The sequence below is a fragment of the Myxocyprinus asiaticus genome, chromosome 10, assembly GCF_019703515.2.
Source record: "Myxocyprinus asiaticus isolate MX2 ecotype Aquarium Trade chromosome 10, UBuf_Myxa_2, whole genome shotgun sequence".
In the NCBI taxonomy this organism is placed as follows: Eukaryota; Metazoa; Chordata; class Actinopteri; order Cypriniformes; family Catostomidae; genus Myxocyprinus; species Myxocyprinus asiaticus.
The window spans coordinates 3447057-3467987 of record NC_059353.1 but is presented as its reverse complement, the minus strand read 5'-3'; the positions used below and the strand labels follow the sequence as shown (position 1 = coordinate 3467987).

The following is a 20931-nucleotide window of genomic DNA, read 5'->3' as shown; positions in this document are numbered from 1 at the left end:
GACTTCAAGCAACTTGGGCTATGAGCTTCTCCACCCTTCCTCCAGACTCTAGGACCTTGGTTTCCAAATGAAATACAAAACTTGCTCTCATCTGAAAAGAGGACTTTGGACCACTGGGCAACAGTCCAGTTCTTCTCCTTAGCCCAGGTAAGACACCTCTGACGTTGTCTGTGGTTCAGGAGTGGCTTAACAAGAGGAATACGACAACTGTTGCCAAATTCCTTGACACATCTGTGTGTGGTGGCTCTTGATGCCTTGACCCCAGCCTCAATCCATTCCTTGTGAAGTTCACCCAAATTCTTGAATCGATTTTGCTTGACAATCATAAGGCTGCGGTTCTCTCGGTTGGTTGTGCATCTTTTTCTTCCACACTTTTTCCCTTCCACTCAACTTTCTGTTAACATGCTTGGATACAGCACTCTGTGAACAGCCAGCTTCTTTGGCAATGAATGTTTGTGGCTTACCCTCCTTGTGAAGGGTGTCAATGATTGTCTTCTGGACAACTGTCAGATCAGCAGTCTTCCCCATGATTGTGTAGCCTAGTGAACCAAACTGAGAGACCATTTTGAAGGCTCAGGAAACCTTTGCAGGTGTTTTGAGTTGATTAGCTGATTGGCATGTCACCATATTCTAATTTTTTGAGATAGTGAATTGGTGGGTTTTTGTTAAATGTGAGCCAAAATCATCACAATTAAAAGAACCAAAGACTTAAACTACTTCAGTCTGTGTGCATTGAATTTATTTAATACACGAGTTTCACAATTTGAGTTGAATTACTGAAATAAATGAACTTTTCCACGACATTCTAATTTATTGAGATGCACCTGTATACTATTACTATTACAAACATAGGCTACTTTTCCAAGGATCTGGCCTCAGACTCCGCCCCCCCAGAAGGATCAGGTGATGAGGTATAGGTCACACAGGGTTTCCCTACTTCAGTTGAAGTAGGGGCTGTCATGCTAGAGCTCAACATGATGTGTACAACAATCATGAGCAGTAAACAATGTTAGAAAGTCATGTACAGTTATGCAAAGTCTCTTCAAACTGTGTGCTGGATTCAGTCTACATAGGAACTATGAGACGCCCTATCAGAACAAAGTAAGACACATTAACATGTCATCTAAACAGCGACCGTTTGTGCTGGTGTTTTAGGCACATTCATGATGCTTTGTTATGTTTTATGAGTTGTGTGTGTTTGTGTTGTGAGGTTTGTTTATTTAGGTGATGACTGCATCATTGTGACTTAATTTTGTATCTGAGAAATACACACACAGTCACTGTTCTGATTTTAATCTATAGCAGACACATGCAATATCTGAAGACAGTGCCTCATGCATAACACACAGATTCATTTGACATGTGTCTGTGCACATCTGCTTTGAGTCTGGATGTTGAACACATAAAGTATAGACACACAGCAGCACCTCTTCATCCTAATTGTTATCAGATTGTCTTCTGTCTGGTGGAGGTTCATTTCCTGCATGATTTCCTCTGATGGCAGAGGGCAAAGAATCATGCTAGGATCTGAACATAGTCTGCATAATACACCTATTCTCTGATTGAGTCTTACGCAGATACATGCTTACAATACTCTGCACTTTTGTATTATTTTGCAAAAGATTAAGTTTGGTTAATTTATTCATGAATTGAAGCAGTGTGATGAGTTCATAAATGACCTAGTAGTGTATTAATGTGGTAAGGTGTGTCTTCTGGGATCATTCAAGATGGCTGACTGGTTGTCCAACAACTGACAAGTGAGGTCAACAAGTGAGTTTATCTTGATTTCTTTTTGTGTGTGTGTGTGTGTGTGTGTGTGTTTTAGCTGTATACTGCTACTGTCATTGCCTTTAAAATCTTCCACTACAGCCATCAGTGCAGCACTTTTTCTAACAAATTCAGCAGCTTCAACTTTACATTTTAAGAAAATTAAATGTCAGACTTTAAATCGCAAATCATAAAAATGTTCCTGAAATGATGTATAAATCATACTAGATCTTGTCTTTTTATTTTTATTATTATTTTTATTTTTATTTCCCAGTGGCTCTGTGCTGCTATCAAAACAGTACTTTGTTTTTTTGAGCATTGCAACAATGAGTACATTTTATATGCACACCAATACTAGCAGTTACTAGCGATATCTGTGCATTCAAAAAATCAGATGACACAAGACAGCTGCATTTTAATAAGACTTGAAATCATCTGGTTGTTCTCTGGTTTTGATGTCAATGCATAAGCAGTCATGCACACAACACTTGCACACATTGGATTAGCCATTAAGAACACCAGTAAATATGTTTACTTGCAACGCAACATTGGTGTAATGGGCAAAAAGCTACCTGTGTCAGCTGGTTTATGCTTTAACTGTTTTTGATCTTACCCCAATAAAAGAACAGTGTTTAACCCTCCTATGGTATATATGGTATACATTTCCTCATTTAATAAAAATGTTTTCCTTTATCCAAGCAGTACAAGACTTCGTGTATTTTCCTCCATTTGCCATCTGAACATAAAAAATTAAAAATCGAGCTTGATTCGATAAGTGGTCGTAAAAAGATTAATAAATCGGCACCTTTGGTATTCGTTGTCAAAATTGACCGACCACTGAAAATGAATGGAATAGAACAAAAAACAGAGCAATTGTTTTGATTTCTTGATTTCATTTTCTCTTCATTATTATGCATTTACTTTGAGTTATATTAAAATATGTTTGAAATAAATTATTTGTAAAAAAAAAAAAAAATAAATAAATAAAATGCTTATTCTGTGTCTTCTCTTTGTAACACCATGGTCAGGTTTGATTGCAAGCATAATGACATTAACTGCAACAACTGACACTTCAAATCAGTTTTAAAATGATAACTTTTACAAATCAAAATGTAATACTGTCTAAATATATATCCAAATGCATATATTGTGGTAAAATATAAAACTAGGTTACAACAAACCATCAGACTACACAATAGGTGGCTACAGTCATCTACTGGCTGTTACTGGCATGAATGGGTTTTCAAGTCATGTTATTTATATTTTTTTCACCAGATGGCAGCAATCTGCCTCCAATTTATGTCACATTCTCATATTTTCTTCATGTTTCAATTTATAGAAGTATAGGTTCTGAATTTGTATTTAATTTATTTTTTTCACAAATGTGCTTATTTGTATATGCAAATTAATGGTAAAATGTAAAAATGTTCATGTAAATAAGAAATCAAAATAGCATAAAATCCCAAAACAAATGCATAATTGTATTGTTCTTCAGGGAAGAAGAAATGTTATCATTATCATCATAAAAAAAAAAAAAGGTTACACATCTGACACTTCCTGTCAAAAATGACTGTGAATACCAAAGGGAGGTGCCATTGTTTAGTTCCATAGGAGAGTTAAGGCATTTACATGACCACACATGTTGTTGGCTTATTAAGCATAACCAGTGTAATATCGTGGATGTAAACATGTTCATTATTGGCTCAAGAAATGGTGTGAGTTTGGGATGGGATTATGTGTTTACAACATTCCATTTGATGCCACTAGTAGTGTCTTAATCTCACACCTCATTTGAGCTTTAATTTCTGCACCACTAGTGGCACCAAATGGAATTGCACAAATTTTTTTTTAGGTTCCCTGAATTGAGTTGAGCGCTGCAGTGGAAGTTGTCCTGTGTGTTTTGGAGTGTTTTCAGGCTAATGTGAGCTGAGGACACTATGTGTGTGTTTGTTTCTGTGGAATAAGAGCTTCCTTCATTCACTCACAGCAGCTCCGAGTCTGTTTATTACTGTACACTGTGCAAATTACATTCATCATACTGCATAATGAAGCTTTTATCTGCACTGTTCAGTGCTCAAAGCATGTCACAAGACCATCACGCACACACACACACACGGAAGCACTGCTTAGTTACACACATACAATTGAGCACAGTTGGATATACTCACATAAAAATCGTTGAGCTCAGCAGAGTTACATGCACATGCACAGCTGGGTCACTGTCATTTATTAACTTCATGTCATGGTGGGTGAATCGACCTGCCATAGATATTTTTTCAAGACCGCATAGGAATCAAAATTGCAGTTTGGTGACATCTGGTCCATGTCTGTTAGTTTTGAGGTCATCTATATGCTACTACTCCTAATACTTGGCAAAATTATATTTTAGCAGATAGATGCATTTAAAATATACAGTCTTTCTCTTCTGCAAAAACAGACCAAAAATATTGATGACATCATCTTGGACTACCTTGACTTTTGTCCAATCAAATGCTCTCTTGAATGACATTGCCCCCAACAGCCATGTTTAAAAAATACTGTACATATACTGTATATCACATCATGATTATATTCCTCATATTTTCATTTTTATGGTTTAATGCAAGGATTTTCCACCTAAGTCATCATGGAGTTTTCTTCATTGATTAAATTTGTTAGAGCATGAACTTGAACATGTTAAGTAAATTCTACCTTTGTACTTAATTCAGACAAATAAGTAGAAATGATTGCTCTCGCTTATAAGTAAATATTATTTATGATTGTTATCTTTACAATGCGTCCTCAAGTATCAATCCTAAAGTTGATAAATGTTGTATTTGCTGATTTGAGTACATTTTCGAATAATATAAGTAAATTTTACATCACTTTTTAATGTAGGTTGTTCCCAGCATGCACCGGACTTAAATAATAAATACACTTTACATGGTTTGAGAGTATAATTTACACTGTTTTTATTATTTTGTTGTTACATTTGATAACTTGTATTTGAAGGGGGGGGGGTTCTACTCAAAATGACCCATTCATGATTTTATAAATTATTACTGTTATCATGTTGTGGGTACCAAATGTTGTGGACTGTGTTTGTTGCAGCATTACTTGTTTCTTACACCAATAATGCAAGGTGATATCCTCTCACAGAGTACGTTACATGTTCAAAATGTGAAACTTGGAATATAATGTTCTGTACTTTAAAATGTTATGATCAAGTACCATCGTTTGAAATTTGCAAGTAAAAGTTTCTGTATAAACGGATAGATTTAAGTTGGATTTACTTGCTCACTTTATTCAGTATTGCTATATGTCATGCAGTTTACTTAATTTTATACCATTAAAATTTACTGAAATAAACTGTGTAAAAACTTGTGAAAGAAAAATGAAGTAATCCAAATTTTACTAGTCATTTTCTTCAGTGTAGATCCTAGATAAATGTGTGATTATAAATTATCTACTGAGTTAAAATTATACAGTGTCTGCGTCTCGACCAATGTTTTGAGATGGTTTGATGTGACACATTTGAGCACAGGTGGACACCAAAGACAAATAAAGACAATTGAGCCACAATCACAGAGCAGAATAGAGCTCCATTACTGAGTGTTTAACCTCTGAACACTGAACTCAGCCAGATACATAAAGAGAGGGAGGGGTGAAGGGAGAAAGAGAAAGCGAGTTAAGGACAGGGAGAGTCGTGTAAAGAGGACAGACAAATTGAAATGCCAAAGTGGATGAGTTTTAAACTCTTCAAAGAGAGCAGCCGTGTAAGTGGCATTTTTCTATTCATTTCTTCACTGCTATGAGCCAAATATAGTTGTGTGTTTGTGTGTGAGAGAGAGATCAGAACTTTATTGACAGAGTGTGTGAGCCAGTCGTCTGTGATCACGCTGGTTAAAGGTGTGGAAATTAGTCATTTTCTGTGCAATATGCTGTGAAAGCATTTTAAGCCAGAGAACTGTGTTATGGAAACATCTCCTTTCTGTGGTTCTGTTTAGTATGAAAGGAGAATTGAATACTTTGTGTTTTTTTGGAAGTGTATTTTCCTAATTGTGTATTGTTATTAGCTGTATCACATGTTTAGTTCACTTGTATCACTTGTGTTTTAGTATGATATAATGTGTAATTGGGTTTTATTTCAGCACAACATCTTTTCCTCAGATGTTAGAAGAGTGTGTGAAATGTCTGTGCTAGACATTAGAGCAATTTATAAATGTTTAATTTTTAAGTTAGTATTTTAATGTGTATCTCTGTCTGTTCACATTCCATGAGGAGTTTAAACTACATGTTAAACTGTGAGGTCCAGAGCAGTGGCAGGAAGTAGGCTGTTAACACCATCGACTCATATTAAGATAATCATACAAACACACCCTTTTTACTAATCATATTTAAGTGCACGTCATAAAGCTGCTTGGCCTTTACTTTTTGTCTTTGGAGTTTGATGGGTTTTTTTGTAACTCACAAGTACATTAAATCATTTTACCTCTTGATACTTGATAAATCAACATGAAGTGGCTTTCGCAACTAGTTTTACTTTCATAATGTGACACATTTCCAAGTTAAACATGAGATTAGCAAATACCCTGTGAGGCCTCAGTGACATCAGCCATAAAGTAAAGTCATTTCAGAGGCGGAGCAAGTTTATAGCAGAACAAAATGCATTTTGTAGGGCCCTATGAATTCTGCGATGCGAAAAACACGGATGGAATTGCGGAATCCAGTCATAAAAATAGAATTAATTATAAAATGCGCAATGTCATGGAATTTGACATATTTGGAATAAAATGAATGCACAATAAATCACATTAAAATCATAATATGTCCTAGTGTAATGATTAAACCACAAAAGGCTGCAATTTAGTTAAATAACTACAGTTTGCATGTGCTGCATGCTTCAAAGTGAATGTGTAATGCCGGCTGCTCAAACACAAACACACATCATGACCATCAAATGCACTGTGTGTGTGTGTAATAAATGACAGAGCAGAGCGCTTGCAGTATTTACTTTTAAGGGCCCAGCATATGCAGACTATATATTTGTAGAACTAAATCGCAGCCTTTTGCGGTTTAATAAGCACATTATGCCATATAGCGAACTGCTTATCTGGAGGTGAGAAGCTGTCCTTAAACATACAAACTGAGAAGGGCTAATTCGGTGTTCCAAAGCTAAATTTAACTATATGCGTGAAATTGAAATGCGACAGAAATATATTACCACAGTATAGTAGAATGTAATATTTAATGTAGTAATAATACTAATAATAATATATGAATAATAATTACATTATATGTAATTGTGCTCTTGTACTAAAAAGTTTTCATAGATGCTTTCATTAATACTGTGATGCTCTGCTGTGCAGCACTGTATTTGGCAAAAGAATTATATATATCCAAGGTTGTGTTTTGGATTGTGCTGTGAGGATCTTAATAGTAGTACTTCATTTGTCAAAAATAATGCAATGGTATGTTGAAAAGTAATTGTTCTGTTTTCACTTGATTTAAAATTATATTAATGAATTTGATTAGACAGTATTTTGATGATAACATTTAGTTGAATTTTAAACTACAGAATAAAAAATAAAAAATAAAATCATAGGGCCCTAATTTGGAAGAAACAGTATGATCTAATTAAAATACATGACTGGCAGTAATTTTGCAAAATATAACGTGGTTCATTATACATATCGCGGCAGTTCCAAGATGGTCCACAGTGTGGTGCTAAAAGCGAGTTACATTTTCTCCCAAACAGATGAACATTTTAAGGTTAATGCTCTATTGAGTTTTAAATCAACAAAACTGACCTCCCTACCATAAATCTGAAACCTAAACCTAACAGATAGTGTCATAAAAGTGAATGTGAGATGAAAAGTCCAATTGCTGAATCAACCACATCATTTTGTGGTGTTTCTCTTTCTGTTGACAAGTCTACTTCAGGACTTGTACCCTGGTCTTCTGCAACCCAGTCCAGTTGAGCTACTTAGTAATTTGATCACACTTGAACAAGCTTGTAAATGTAGTTGTTTATGTAATGCATTGCAAAATCACCTTCCAAGTCATGCAATATACTAAAAGTTTTAGATGTCATAGATAGCATTGTGTGAGGAACAGGGCGAAAAGTAAGTGTTTATGACAGGGGTCACAACCTTTGGCACACATGCCAGCATTGGCACAAAGAGAGAGAGGAGTAGACCATTTTATTTATATAATTTCCGCACCTGCATTCCAATCTACATCTTTATGTAATTCTTCCTCAAGATCACACAGCGTGTTTTCATGAGCTGAATGTGAGGCTAAACAAAAAGGTAAAATGTGACGAGACTACAGTATACCCAACAAACTCGTGCAGCGTATGCAAGCCATTCACGCATCACATTCGTTTAATCATGCGAGTAAACGCACCCGCTTTGCTTCGGTCAGGCTACATGGATGACAGCCTACATTCCGTGTTTCATTTGTTTCTTTTTGCTTTCAGAACAACACGTGATGTAGTAAGGAAAACACCACTATTAATCCTTGAGGTTTCCAACCCAGCATAGAGGTACACCCTCCTTAAAGGGGCATTCAGTAGTTCTCTAGCTAGCTGTTAGCATAGCTCTTCTTCCTGTATTTTAAGTACCGATGTGACAGTGGTGTTAGACACTGTACTGCCATCTATCGATATGGATGAGCATGATCATCTCTGCTGTTCTCGTCAGCTTTGGAATATCATTTGCATCTGGAAAATGTCAGAGTTTGAGGTCATTTCTAAAGTTATTTATTACTACTATAATATAATTGCTTTGCCTAAAAACAAACATCTGAAATCAAGTGAACAGACTTCTACTGTTAAGGACAGATTATTATTGTCCCTCATATCAATAATCTTTGCAGACTCTCTACGTTTCACATTATTTCTAAAGACAGTTATTACCTTTATTAGAGAACTGCTTAGCGTAAAATGAACCTCAATTATCTAGCAATACAGAATGACATGGTAAAGGAAAGATTAGAAACTTTTTATGTTTCCAAGCAACCAAAGTCATGCTTTACACAAAATCCACAACAATCGCTGTGCCAAGTTACTTTGCACTAAGCGAATGAAGACGTATGCCATTTCATAGAGGTGGAGGTAGATGAGCTCCCCTTACTATAGCTGTGATAACAAAGAAAAGAAAATTACACATTGCTTTCTGGTTGCATTTGTAAACATAGCTGAAAACTGTCCATTACTAACATATGTTGACTACACACGTCATTTTAAAAAGTTCAAGGGAAACTTGTTTGAGTTTTCTGTAAATTCTACTAATAATACTATCCAGGGGGAACCACACTACGGCTTTTTTTTTTTTTTTTTTTTTTTATTGTCTTAGGTCTGTTTTTATTTCAATGTATATTAAAGTTTTTCAGTATAATTAATCAGATGAAAATTATTATTTTGAGGTCCAGACAGCTACCGAAGCAGTGCATAAAAAGACACTCTATGTTAAAAAGGTTGCCGATGTTTTACTCGTAATTTGTGTGAAAGGGAATAAAAGTAATTGTTCTTTTAGCGCCTCTAGTGTTCATTTCACCAGGAAACTGAGCCGTTCAGTGAGCCACGTAAAGTTGTCTATTTTTGTGACCACGCTAGGCGCAGTACTACGCACAACGACCACATGCTACTCCTTATCCAAAATGTGCCAGTGCAAAGAGCAAGTCGGCATGGGTGGGAGTGTTTGTGCTATCTGTGGGTGTATGTGTGCAAAATATGGGTTTATTGTTTGTTAATGAATAGAGGTGTAAATCATCAGTTTCATCACGATACGATCTTATATAGCGATCTGATGTATGCCGATTCCTCAAAATCTGCCACAATGCGATTTCAATTAAATTAAATTCAGAGGCCTGTGATTGATATTATGATATTATGCGCCTATTTTACACAATCAGTTACATTTATTATCTCACAAATGCAGCCAAAATATAATTTGCAGATTTTATTGAGCTCTCTGACTTCAGTCTTCGGTTCTTGAAAGTACTTCCTGTACTTCAATTTTTGAAAAAAGTAATATAGAAAATAAAGTCACACACACAAAGATCATCAATCTTTTGATGACAGCTCATTACCTTGTGGAATGAGGTATACACTACGATGACAATTTGTCATCTCTTCAACAGTCAAGCAAGTCTTTCAATCCAAAATACTTACATACCCACGACTTGTTTCCGACAGGAGAGTATGTGCTATCCATGTCTTTTCATGGCTACATCTTCCACAGTTGTATTGAAAAATTCTGTTACAGTTTACTGTGATAAATGTTAGTAAGAGTGTTGATGTGTAGATGTGAAAAGTCTTGTAATTGATGCTGGTGCTGGTCAGTGTTTTCTCTTTCCCTCATCAGTTCTGTTCAGAATGTCTTGGCTATGTAGTCGTTTAAAATGGTTGAATTGCTCCATATTGCTTTAAAATAGAAAATTCTCATTTAGAACTCAAATGGTCGCATGTGCCACGATATAGAGGGAAGCCTGATTTAATCAGGCATGTGAGCTGCTCTGCGCTACATGTAGCGTGTGTGCACGGATAGAGCCGAGCGCAACTTCAATCACTCTGCACACATCCGTGTCACACATGAGAAGCATATTTTGAGCTTATAAATTGAGATGAATATCATAAGGTTGCTGCATCGCATGACAGAAATGCATATGGACGTGGCTGGCAATAGAGTGTTAAAATAAAGGTGCATCTTAAAAAAATAAACATCAATGTTTACACATTTTATCAATGATATTGCATCATTGGTTATTTGATCTATGCTTTGTTCCAGATCAGTGGATCGTTACCCCCCTATTAATGAAGTTGTGCAAAGCGCAATTTGCTATTATCCTGAGAAATAGGTCTGAGAAGCACGTCTACTCTCGACTCAAAGTCTAAACTTAGTTCCTGCATTTGCAGTTTGGGGATTCAACAAGCAGGTTATATCAAAGAGATATCAATCACAAATAGAATATATAATAGGAAGGTGCAGTAACCGGAGAGTAACCTCAGAATTATATTGCACTTGACCCAGCCCATTAGCGCTTTGCACGTGCTGTTTCACCAACACACTTACGCCTAGACTTAGCACATGCTTGCACAAAAATATCAACAAATAAAGTAAATAAATGACATGATGATGTGTAAATGAGAGAATTTTCATTTTTGGGTAAATTATTCCTTTAGCAGCATATAAGTTAGACATAAAGCAGGATTCAGATAGCTCAGATCAGTTGCCTTGTTCTCCTGTATGTTTGAAGGTGTCATGTCTAACCAAATCCTCAGTCAGCACACACACACAGATTCTGAATAATTGTGAGTGAAGGTTAAAGCTTCCAGATTCTCAGATCTCCATGACAAAGCCCTGCTGCCCGCCAGACCTTTCACATGAAGCCCCTGTGACGTCCATGTCCTTTCTGAAGTGCTTCTGAGACCAAAAATTTCCTAGCAACACACTTTTCCTTTCTATCACTACGGCGACCTGATACTCTGCCAAGCAGATGGTGCGAGAGTGCGAACAAGGAAACAAACCAATCACATCTGCTGACCAACTAGATGCTCAATGACATTTCAGTATAAAGCTGGTTGTGTTTGCGTTTTGTAAATATCGAACTCAACAGTCACTGCCATTCAGAATTGATCAAATTGATTTTTAGCAATAATATATTATATTGAAACGTTATTATAAATGTTTTAAGACCTACCATGAGGTTTAGTGATGATACTGTATATGTTCTGTAGAAGCCACAAGTCTGTGTGATTTTCACCTTTATTAAAACAAAATCTAAAAAAATGTTTAATTGCCGAATTCCCTGTGCAGAACTACACTACCCATAATCCTGAAGCAAGATCCACCATTCAGAGAAGTTGCTGTTACTGTGGAAACAGAATTATGAGAAGCAGAGTTGTGTTGGCTTTTTGCAAGCTAGCAGAGGCTAGCAAAATAAATAAAAGATACTACTGAAGTTTTCTGATGAGAAAATACATTAAAAAGGCAATTTCACAGACTGTGATAGACACAGAATTCTCGACCTACTGTAGCCGAATTCACAGTGAAATCAGTCTGGTTGTAAATGTAGTGTTTTTTTTTTTTTGTGTGTGTGTGTTTTTTGTCTTCAACAGAAAATGCAAGAACCTCAGACTGATTCGATGTTGTCATTCATTTTTCTTGACTTCGATTCGACTGCGATATTTTACCTAACGATTATGATGCATTGTGAAATTTGATCACGATTTGAACTGATACGATTTTATTATTTTACAACGATTCATAATTATTAAAGGGGTCATGAAATGCTCTTCCCTGAGGTCCACTGATAATGTTATCAATGTTTTTTTGCACCAAAACAGTCATAATTTAGTAATATATGATCATTTTGAACCTTGTCTCTGGTCCTCTGTCTGAAACGCTTGGTTTTAGCATAAGTGCCTCCTTAAAACTTTAACATAAACAAACACTGTTCTCTTTGGCTAACAGCGTGCAGCCCCTCAAAATCAGCCATATATGAAACACAGTCGGAGGAGAAGGAACAACCCTACAATATTATAAAACTACATTTCAGGGTTTGCACACAACGCACATCCAACACATTGCATCCAAATATATTAAACTACTCTTATCAAGCACATCCGTTAACACTCAGCACCATAAACTATCAAACAGTTACGTTAACTTACTGTTTTGCATGGGGTCCAAGTGTTTTTAACTGCCCATCCTTCAATAATAGTTGCTTTGCAAAGCTTGAATCGTTTTATTACTGGTTCACATGCAATCTACGCTGATAAGAGCGGAAAAAACATACAATCCACACTGAAATATGATGAAGACACATCCACATGATGCACACACATAGTCCACAGCACGGTGTGAACTAGACACACACACATACAGAATCACATCACCAGAAACGTATCAAAACAGTCAAAGGCCTCCATCTAGCGAATGTTTTATATACCAACAATTACAAATAGCGCAGATGGGCAAAAAAATGTGTCCCAGACAAGTTTGTGCTCAAAACAACAATGGGCAGCAGTTGAATGAAACCGAATGGCTTCTTCTCTTCAGAGTTGTAACTTGACACCGCATCTTTTTAAAGCAGTGCAAGATATATATCAAGCGGACAAAGATGTCTGTCTAGTGCATGAATATATACAAAAATAATCCAAAATAGTCCAGATGGGTCACCTTTGGTGTTCAGAAACAGTGAGGCCAAAGTAGGCCTATTTGTCCTGCTCTCTCTCTATCTGAGTACGAACTGAGCATCAGTGGGCGGGGCCAAGGGTGCAGTAACATTAAGTAGGTGTAGATGTTTTTTTGCTTTAGAAGCAGTCATGAATTAATGTACCCCTAGTAACGTAGTGTAGTCGCGGAAGTAGAGAATGAGGTGTTTTTGCAGATTAGTTTCAATAAATGCTTTTATTGCATTGGGGATTAATTTTTGAGTTCTGAAATTTACAGTATGTTTTTATAGTAGAATGTTCTCTTATATCTCAAAATACCAAGGAAAATGTTATTCCTCAAAAAATATATATGCAGAAAAAGATTAACATTTTTTACAGATCCATTTAGGACCAGTGAGGTTTGGCTTATGTGTGGCTGCATACAGTATATAATAATACTAATAAACAATACTAATTCAACATGCATTACAAATCCCGATATAAAGGATAACATAATTCAACATAAGGACTTGATGCAAACACACAAACTATGTAAACCTTGGAATTAGTGTTATAGATTTGCATATCATGTAACGTTAACATTTATTGCAATAATTACAAATGAAATTTGTCATGTGCAGACATATAAAGCCCATGTTTTTATCAAGCAGGGTCATAGAAAAAATAAAAAAATCTATTAGTAGCGTTAAAAGGCTGTTTTACACTGTATGTGATACCTGCAAGTTCCCTGTTCATTTTCAATGGGAGAGACAACAGAACGGAGGCGGCTCTGCTTATAAAGCACGTTCACCAGAATAGTTTATCTTTTTGCGGCTGCCACGTGTCATTGACCAATCAGAGGTAACTGTAATCAACCTTTTAACTGGTTAGTTCCATTCAGAACACTCTGAAATCGCTTCCTATTCCCTATGTAGTGCACTATGTGGCATTCACCATAAAGAGAGTGAGTGAATGAGTGAGTGATTTTGCTCATTCACATTTATTTAGGCTGTGTTTTATTACTGTGGTTAAACTATTTTATGGAGAGATATGAAGATATAAGGAATATAAACAAAATATATCGTAACTGGAGAAGAGGGCAACGACAATGAACTAACTTCGAAAATTGAATTTTTTTTTTATCCCCTTTTCTCCCTAATTTGGAATGCCCAATTTCCACTACTTAGAAGGTCCTCATGGAGGCATGGTTACTCACCTCAATTTGGGTGGTAGAGGACAAGTCTCAGTTGCCTTCGCTTCTGAGACAGTCAATCCACGTATCTTATCACGTGGCTCGTTGTGCATGACACAGCGGAGACTCCCAGCATGTGGAGCTACTCTCTGCGATTCATGCACAACTTACCACACACCCCATTGAGAGCAAGAACCACTAATTGCGACCACGAGGAGGTTACCCCATGTGACTCTACCCTCCCAAGCAACTGGGCCAATTTGGTTGCTTAGGAGACCTGGCTTGAGTCACTCAGTACACCCCGGATTCGATCTCACGACTCCAGGGGTGGTAGTCAGCGTCAATACTCGCTGAGCTACCCAGGCCCCAATGATAATTGATTCTTAAATCGATGCATCAAAATCGATTTGACATGGTGCATTGTGATGTCCTATTTTTTTAAATTGCATGTTTTGACCTTTTAAGTTTTGTGTGACATGAATGATTTATTATGATGGTAAAGACTGTTGGTGTTCATCCAAAATATTATAAAATAACCATAGTGTTATACTCATTTAGAGTGGCCCCAATTGTGTCACACTTAAAACTGTCTAAATGTCATTGCATTAGATAAAAAATATCAACGCAAGTGTCATTCGCACTCAAGTGCTGCTAGAGCTTTTCTCAGACCTAACTTCACTTTTCTGTGCCATTTTTGTAGTGACTTTTAAGCAACTGGTGTTGCAGTGTTTTTAGTGGACGTATAAAGTCAGTTTCCCTCAAGTTCACAAAGGTGTCCTTGCAGAGTAACCACATGTGAAGTTCAGCACATTCACTATGACCAAAAAGTGTCACAATACTTTTTTCTTTTTTTTTATAGGGTTATTCCATGTCAAATCAACCAAATTTCAGAAACTTCCCCTGTTGAAATTTTTTAAATTTAGTTAATAATTTTTCTTAAAGATAAACATATAATATGATGAAAGGCAAAATATTAAAGGGGTCATGTCATGAGGAATTACGTTCTACTTGATATTTTCACATAGAAGAGGTCTTCTATAAAAACATCCTGTAAATTTCAGAACTCAAAACTTAATTCCCAATGCAATAAAAGCATTTATTAAAACCAAGCTGCAAAAACACCTCATTCTCTACTTCCGCGACAACCCTTCATTACTTGGGGTACAAACATTAACGCCTACTTAAAATCAATCCACCCTTGGCCCTGCCTAGTGCTGCTTCAGTTCGTAAACATAGAGAGAAGGACAAACAAGGCCTACTCTAGCCTAACTATTCCTGAACACCAAAGGGGACCCATCTGGACTATTTTAAATTATTTTTGTATTTAAACATGCACAGACAAACGTCTTTGACCACTTGATATATATCTCAGGCCACTTTTAAAAGACGTGGTGTCAAGTTACAACTCTGAATAGGAGAAGCTGTTCTCTGTCATTCAGCTACTGCCTCTTGCTGTTTTGAGCACAAACGCATCATGGATGCATCCTTTCGCCCATCTTCTCTACTTTTAATTGTTGTCGTATGTAAACATGCTGGATGGACGTCTTTGACCGTTTAGATGCATTTCCAGCGATGTGCATTTCAGTGCAGGATGATACTGGAAACTAGAAGTGGATGTGATTTCAGCGTGGATTGCATGTCTCGTATCAATGTTGATTGCTTGTGAACCAGTCATAAAATGATTCAAGCTTTTCCAAGGAACTGTTATTGAAGGATGGGGCAGTTAAAAACACTTGGACCTGATGAAAAACAGTAAGTAAACAGTTCCATTCATGAATATTTCAAATGTCATAACTGTGTGATGACACCTTGTTTACACCGGGCTCATCCGTTGACGCGACGCAGCAGCTTGAGGCTGTCTCTAAACCGTTTATTTGTGTTGTTGGCAGTAGTAACGCCAGCGCGTGCAGCGCAAAATGGAACGGGACATCTGATTACTGTTGCCGCAACGTGACGCGCCACAACGGACGATTCCATGGTAGACATCATCATTGATTATAATGTGTTCTGTTGCTTTTGATGCGACGTGACTCTCACGTTCGGTGAAGACAGGATGTGAGTATTAACAGTTGTGCTTGAGATGAACAGTTTAATATATTCAGATGCAATGTTTTGAATGTGCGTTATGTGTAAACCCTGACATTTAGTTTTATAATGTTGTGGAGCTTGTTTATTCTCTTCAAGTTGAGTTTCAAATATGGCTGAATTTGAGGGGCTGCACGCTGTTAGCCAATCATAACAGTGGGTGTTTACTTTTTAAGGAGGCACTTATGCCAAAACCGAGCGTTTCAGACAGAGAGCCAGAGATAGGGTGGAAAATGATCATGTATGACTAAATTATGCATGTTTTAATAAAAAAAAAATTTTACTAACATTATCAGTGGACCTCAGGGAAGATAATAAAACTATAAAAAAAAAAAAAAAAAAAAGAGCATTTCATGACCCCTTTAATGTAGCCAAAAGAGCTAGATTTTTTATATTATTGGTTTTATATGAATAAATAAAGGTACACTTTTAGTTTTAACATTATTTGTACTTCAGACCTTTGTTTTGTTAGACAAGCAATACTAGCATCGTAACCGTGTGACCCACATTTGGTTTTCAACTACTGAAAGTGGGTGAAATAAAAAATGGAGTCACACTGAGAGCACCATTTCTCTGGCATTTAACCATATAGGGCCTCAAGAATTAAGATACAAAAAGAAAGGTTTGTTCTGAAGCAGAACATAAAAGAATGTCTTTAATACTTCTGGAGTTATATGCACTCCAACTTTGGAAAAACAACACAAGAGTTTTTTTTCTTATTTTTGGACTCCATTGGCATAGAATGCAACAAGGGCGCTGAAATCAACTGATTTTAGTAATATACCTACCCATCCCCGTGTAAAAATAAAATAATTATGCTGCCACCTTTTTAAGGTTATTTTATTGACCTGTTGTTGCCTCCAAAATCATAGGCGAACATTATCTGATTGACTCCTTCATCTTAGTGAAAATATAGGATTATTTTGTAAATATTGATCCACTTAATTTCATATTTTGGCTTTCATCATATATATATATATATATATATATATATATATATATATATATATATATATCATTATAAACAAAAGTTGGGGACCTCTGGCTGAGTTGACACAGAACTACCCTATAGCAATTGTTTTATTATTTAAATAATTTCAGTCATATATCACCTCACAGACCTTTTGTGAAAAGTGTGGTGTACTTTTTCTTTTTTTTTTTTGTCTTAATGTGTTTTAGGGTCACTGTATTATTTGTCTTTAAAAGCAGATTGGATTTTCTGTTTAGACTACTAAATTAACCACACTTTCATTAGAAATGCTTATTTGCCATTAAGATGGCTATGAAATTCCACAACACTCTCAAATTAATTTAGTTTTTCTTTGTGTCATGGCTATTATGCTTGTCTTCTAATAAGTAATACATTAGATATCTTTGACCACTTATTTTTCTGATTGGTTAGAAAAGGTAAAGCAGCTGATGTATGCAGTATATGTCTATAAGGGTTGTATAAGGATTTGAGATTCTAAATGTTATGCCTGTGACCCTTGGATTAGCTATGATAAAAGTCTCTCATTACATAACCAGAACTCAGCTTCCATAAAACAAATCACAATGGCTACATTTAGAGTGTCATTATTGCACTTGTATGATCATTTACCTGCAACCATTCTGTTCATAGTTCATGCTTATGTGATTTGAGAGAAACTGACCCTTTTAATGAAAAGCATATGATCAAGAATATAAAGAAATAATAGCTTTGAGTCTAGCAGACATTAAGACAGTGTAGGCATAACAAAAATTCCTACGTTTTTCTCCATTCTTTACAATTTAATGTGCGACTGAATATGCTCCATTCAAGCTTTGCTTTGTAGATAATTTTCATCCTTAGGTGTGCTATCTGTTTTGGAATTTTATAAACTTCAAGACAGTTAAGTCTAAGGTATTTAAAACAATTACTTTCTATTTACTGAAAATACATGATAAAATACTAATTATTACACATTTAAAACTATGGTGATATAAACAAATAGTGAAATAAACATTAACCATTTCAGTATTTATCGTGTGAAAATGATTTCTATACATTTTTCCGAAATTACAACTGTCCCACAGTTGTGGCGTCATTTCCACAACACCAAACAGTTTAGCTCCTAATAAGGTTTTTCAACAAAAGTGTCAGTGAAGCGCATGCTTGAGATGAAATATGTGTGACCAGTGACGTTTGAAGAAAACAAAGAAAGAAATTCAATGTAAATATCACTTGTGAGCAGAATATTTTGATTGGGCGTCATTTCCAATCAAGCTGGAATTCTGCCAAATTACGGCAAAAGTGTGAAAATATTATTTGTGTGCATTTAGGATGCTTAAAATGTTAGCTTTGAAATTTTCCTTAGTAAGACAAAAGAGTCGGCCTTTGTATTTGGAAAAACCAAATTTCCATCAGTATCATTTCCAGCATAGAATTCTGTTAAACACAATACAGAATTTGAGATGTGCTGGAAATCTTTGTTTGTGTTCAGCAGAAGAAAGTCATACACATGGAATGGCATGAGGGTGAGTAAATGATGAGAAAATGTTCATTTTTGTTGAACTCGGATTTCCCAAGCTGCTTGTTTATCTGTCAGGACTCACTGCCTTCATGTCTTCATGAGGATAAGATAACTAAGATTAAATGGACGCATCACATTTTAAACTTTTTTTTTTTCTTTTTTTTAAAACCAGACCTTTGTGTTTAGCATCCTGTTACCTTTTGATCTTTGCTCAATGATGCTTTTGTGTCGGTATCCCTACAGTAATGAAAAAGCATTTTCGTATGAAGATGGAGCAGTAGTTGAGTACTTTGGGTGTGGAGCTGCAGATCCCAGAGGAGCGATCTTCAGTAGTTTATTGGAAAATTAGCTTTGATTACTGCAGTGATGAGTTACATGTGCAGGTTTTGGTGGCAGAGAAAGGAAAGAGGGGAATATTCAGGAAATGCAGAGGCTGCATGCCACATCTCACCAGAGATTAGAGTGGTTTGTGTGTATTTGATGGGGAGCAGGACAGTCAACACAAGTTACTTTCAGTCACTCATCAGTAAGGCCTTGTGTTCTTTGTGTCTCAGTCTGTTGGTTATTAAAGAGTTCTTCTGTGTGTTGTTGGGTCATTCAGAAGTCTGGGTTTAATGTATGAAATTAACTACACCTGTCTGGGCCATCCACCTGTTTACCTCATTCTGAGCAGGTGACCATCTGATCTTGAATTATCCTGCTAGATTTGACCTGCATTACAAACACACTCTCTTTTCATTTCCTGTTACTCAATGTCCTTATATGGTCTGGGAGTGGCTACCTCTCCATTTTACAGAAATCCCCTCTCATGAGAGGAAACCATTGCAATATGTGTTTATTAATTACTATTACCATCCAACCTGTCCAGAAATGGCTTTAGAAAGAGAGTGTGTTCTAAAAACAATAATGTAATGTGAACACAGTATGTTCACAAGAGTTTAACCATAAAACAGGCAACGTGCACCACAAGATCCAGTTCAAGTCAGAAGATTACATACACTTAGGTTGAAGTCATTAAAACTCATTTTTAACCACTCCACAGATTTCATATTAGCAAACTATAGTTTTGGCAAGTCGTTTAGGACATTTACTTTGTGCATGACACAAGTAATTTTTCCAACAATTGTTTGTAGACAGATTGTTTCACTTTTAATTGACTACATCACAATTCCAGTGGGTCAGAAGTTTACATTCACTAAGCTAACTGTGCCTTTAAGCAGCTTGAATAATTCCAGAAAATGAAGTCAAACCTTTAGAAAATTAGCCAATTAGCTTCTGATAGGCTAATTGGAGTCAATTGGAGGTGTAACTGTGAATGTAATTTAAGGCCTACCTCCAAATTCAGAACATCTTTGCTTGACATCATGGGAAAATCAAAAGAAATCAGCCAAGACCTCAGAAAAATAAGTCTGGTTCATCCTTGGGAGCAATTTCCAAATGCCTGAAGGTACCATGTTCATCTGTACAAACAATAGTACGCAAGTATAAACACCAAGGGTCCACGCAGCCATCATACCACTCAGGAAGGAGACACATTTTGTCTCCTAGAGATGAACATAGTTTGGTGCGAAAAGTGCAAATCAATCCCAGAACAACAGCAAAGGACCTTGTGAAGATGCTGGAGAAAACGGGTAGACAAGTATCTATATCCACAGTAAAACGAGTCCTATACTGATATAACCTGAAAGGCTGCTCAGAAAACGAGCCACTGCTCCAAAACCTCCATTAAAAAAAGCCAGAATACAGTTTGCAAGTGCACATGGTGACAAAGATCTTACTTTTTGGAGAAATGTCCTCTGGTATGATGAAACTAAAATGTAACTGTTTGGCCATAATGACCATTGTTATGTTTGGAAGAAAAATGGTGAGGCTTGCAAATGAAGTCATATGTTGTTCATGCTTTTATTTAGCACATTTTGAAGTGTGCGTATCCCCTGAGATACGTTGCCAGATTAAGGGAAGAAAAAGGGTTAATCCACAATATTACACATACACATTTATTACACTTACACATGTCATACATGCAGCCTTAAAGCTAAACTTTTCTCAGTTTTGTTACACACAGTGCTGGGTAGTAATTGATTACATGTAATCTGTATTACATAATCAGATTACAAAAATCAAGTACTTGTAATTGGATTACATTTTTAAATATTCATATTTGGACTACAGTCACTTTTTGTGGATTACATGATTACATATTAAGAAGGCAATGGCAGTAAATTGTTAATAATTTATTGATCACCCTAATCATT

At 36.2% G+C, this 20931-nt stretch overlaps 1 protein-coding gene across 3 annotated transcripts in view; it reads left to right on the top strand.

The window, feature by feature from the left end:
* The window catches only part of LOC127446817 (kalirin-like), a 352102-nt gene that overhangs the window by 255880 nt on the left and 75291 nt on the right, over positions 1–20931 (top strand). Inside the window, exon 1 of one of the 3 annotated variants that reach the window (XM_051708061.1) lies at positions 5418–5522. The exons of the other annotated variants lie outside the window; for them this stretch is intronic. Within the exon in view, the coding sequence (XP_051564021.1) occupies positions 5478–5522 (45 nt within the window). The 5' untranslated portion in view covers positions 5418–5477. Of the gene's footprint in view, positions 1–5417; positions 5523–20931 lie in introns of those variants that run through there. 3 annotated transcript variants of the gene reach the window in all.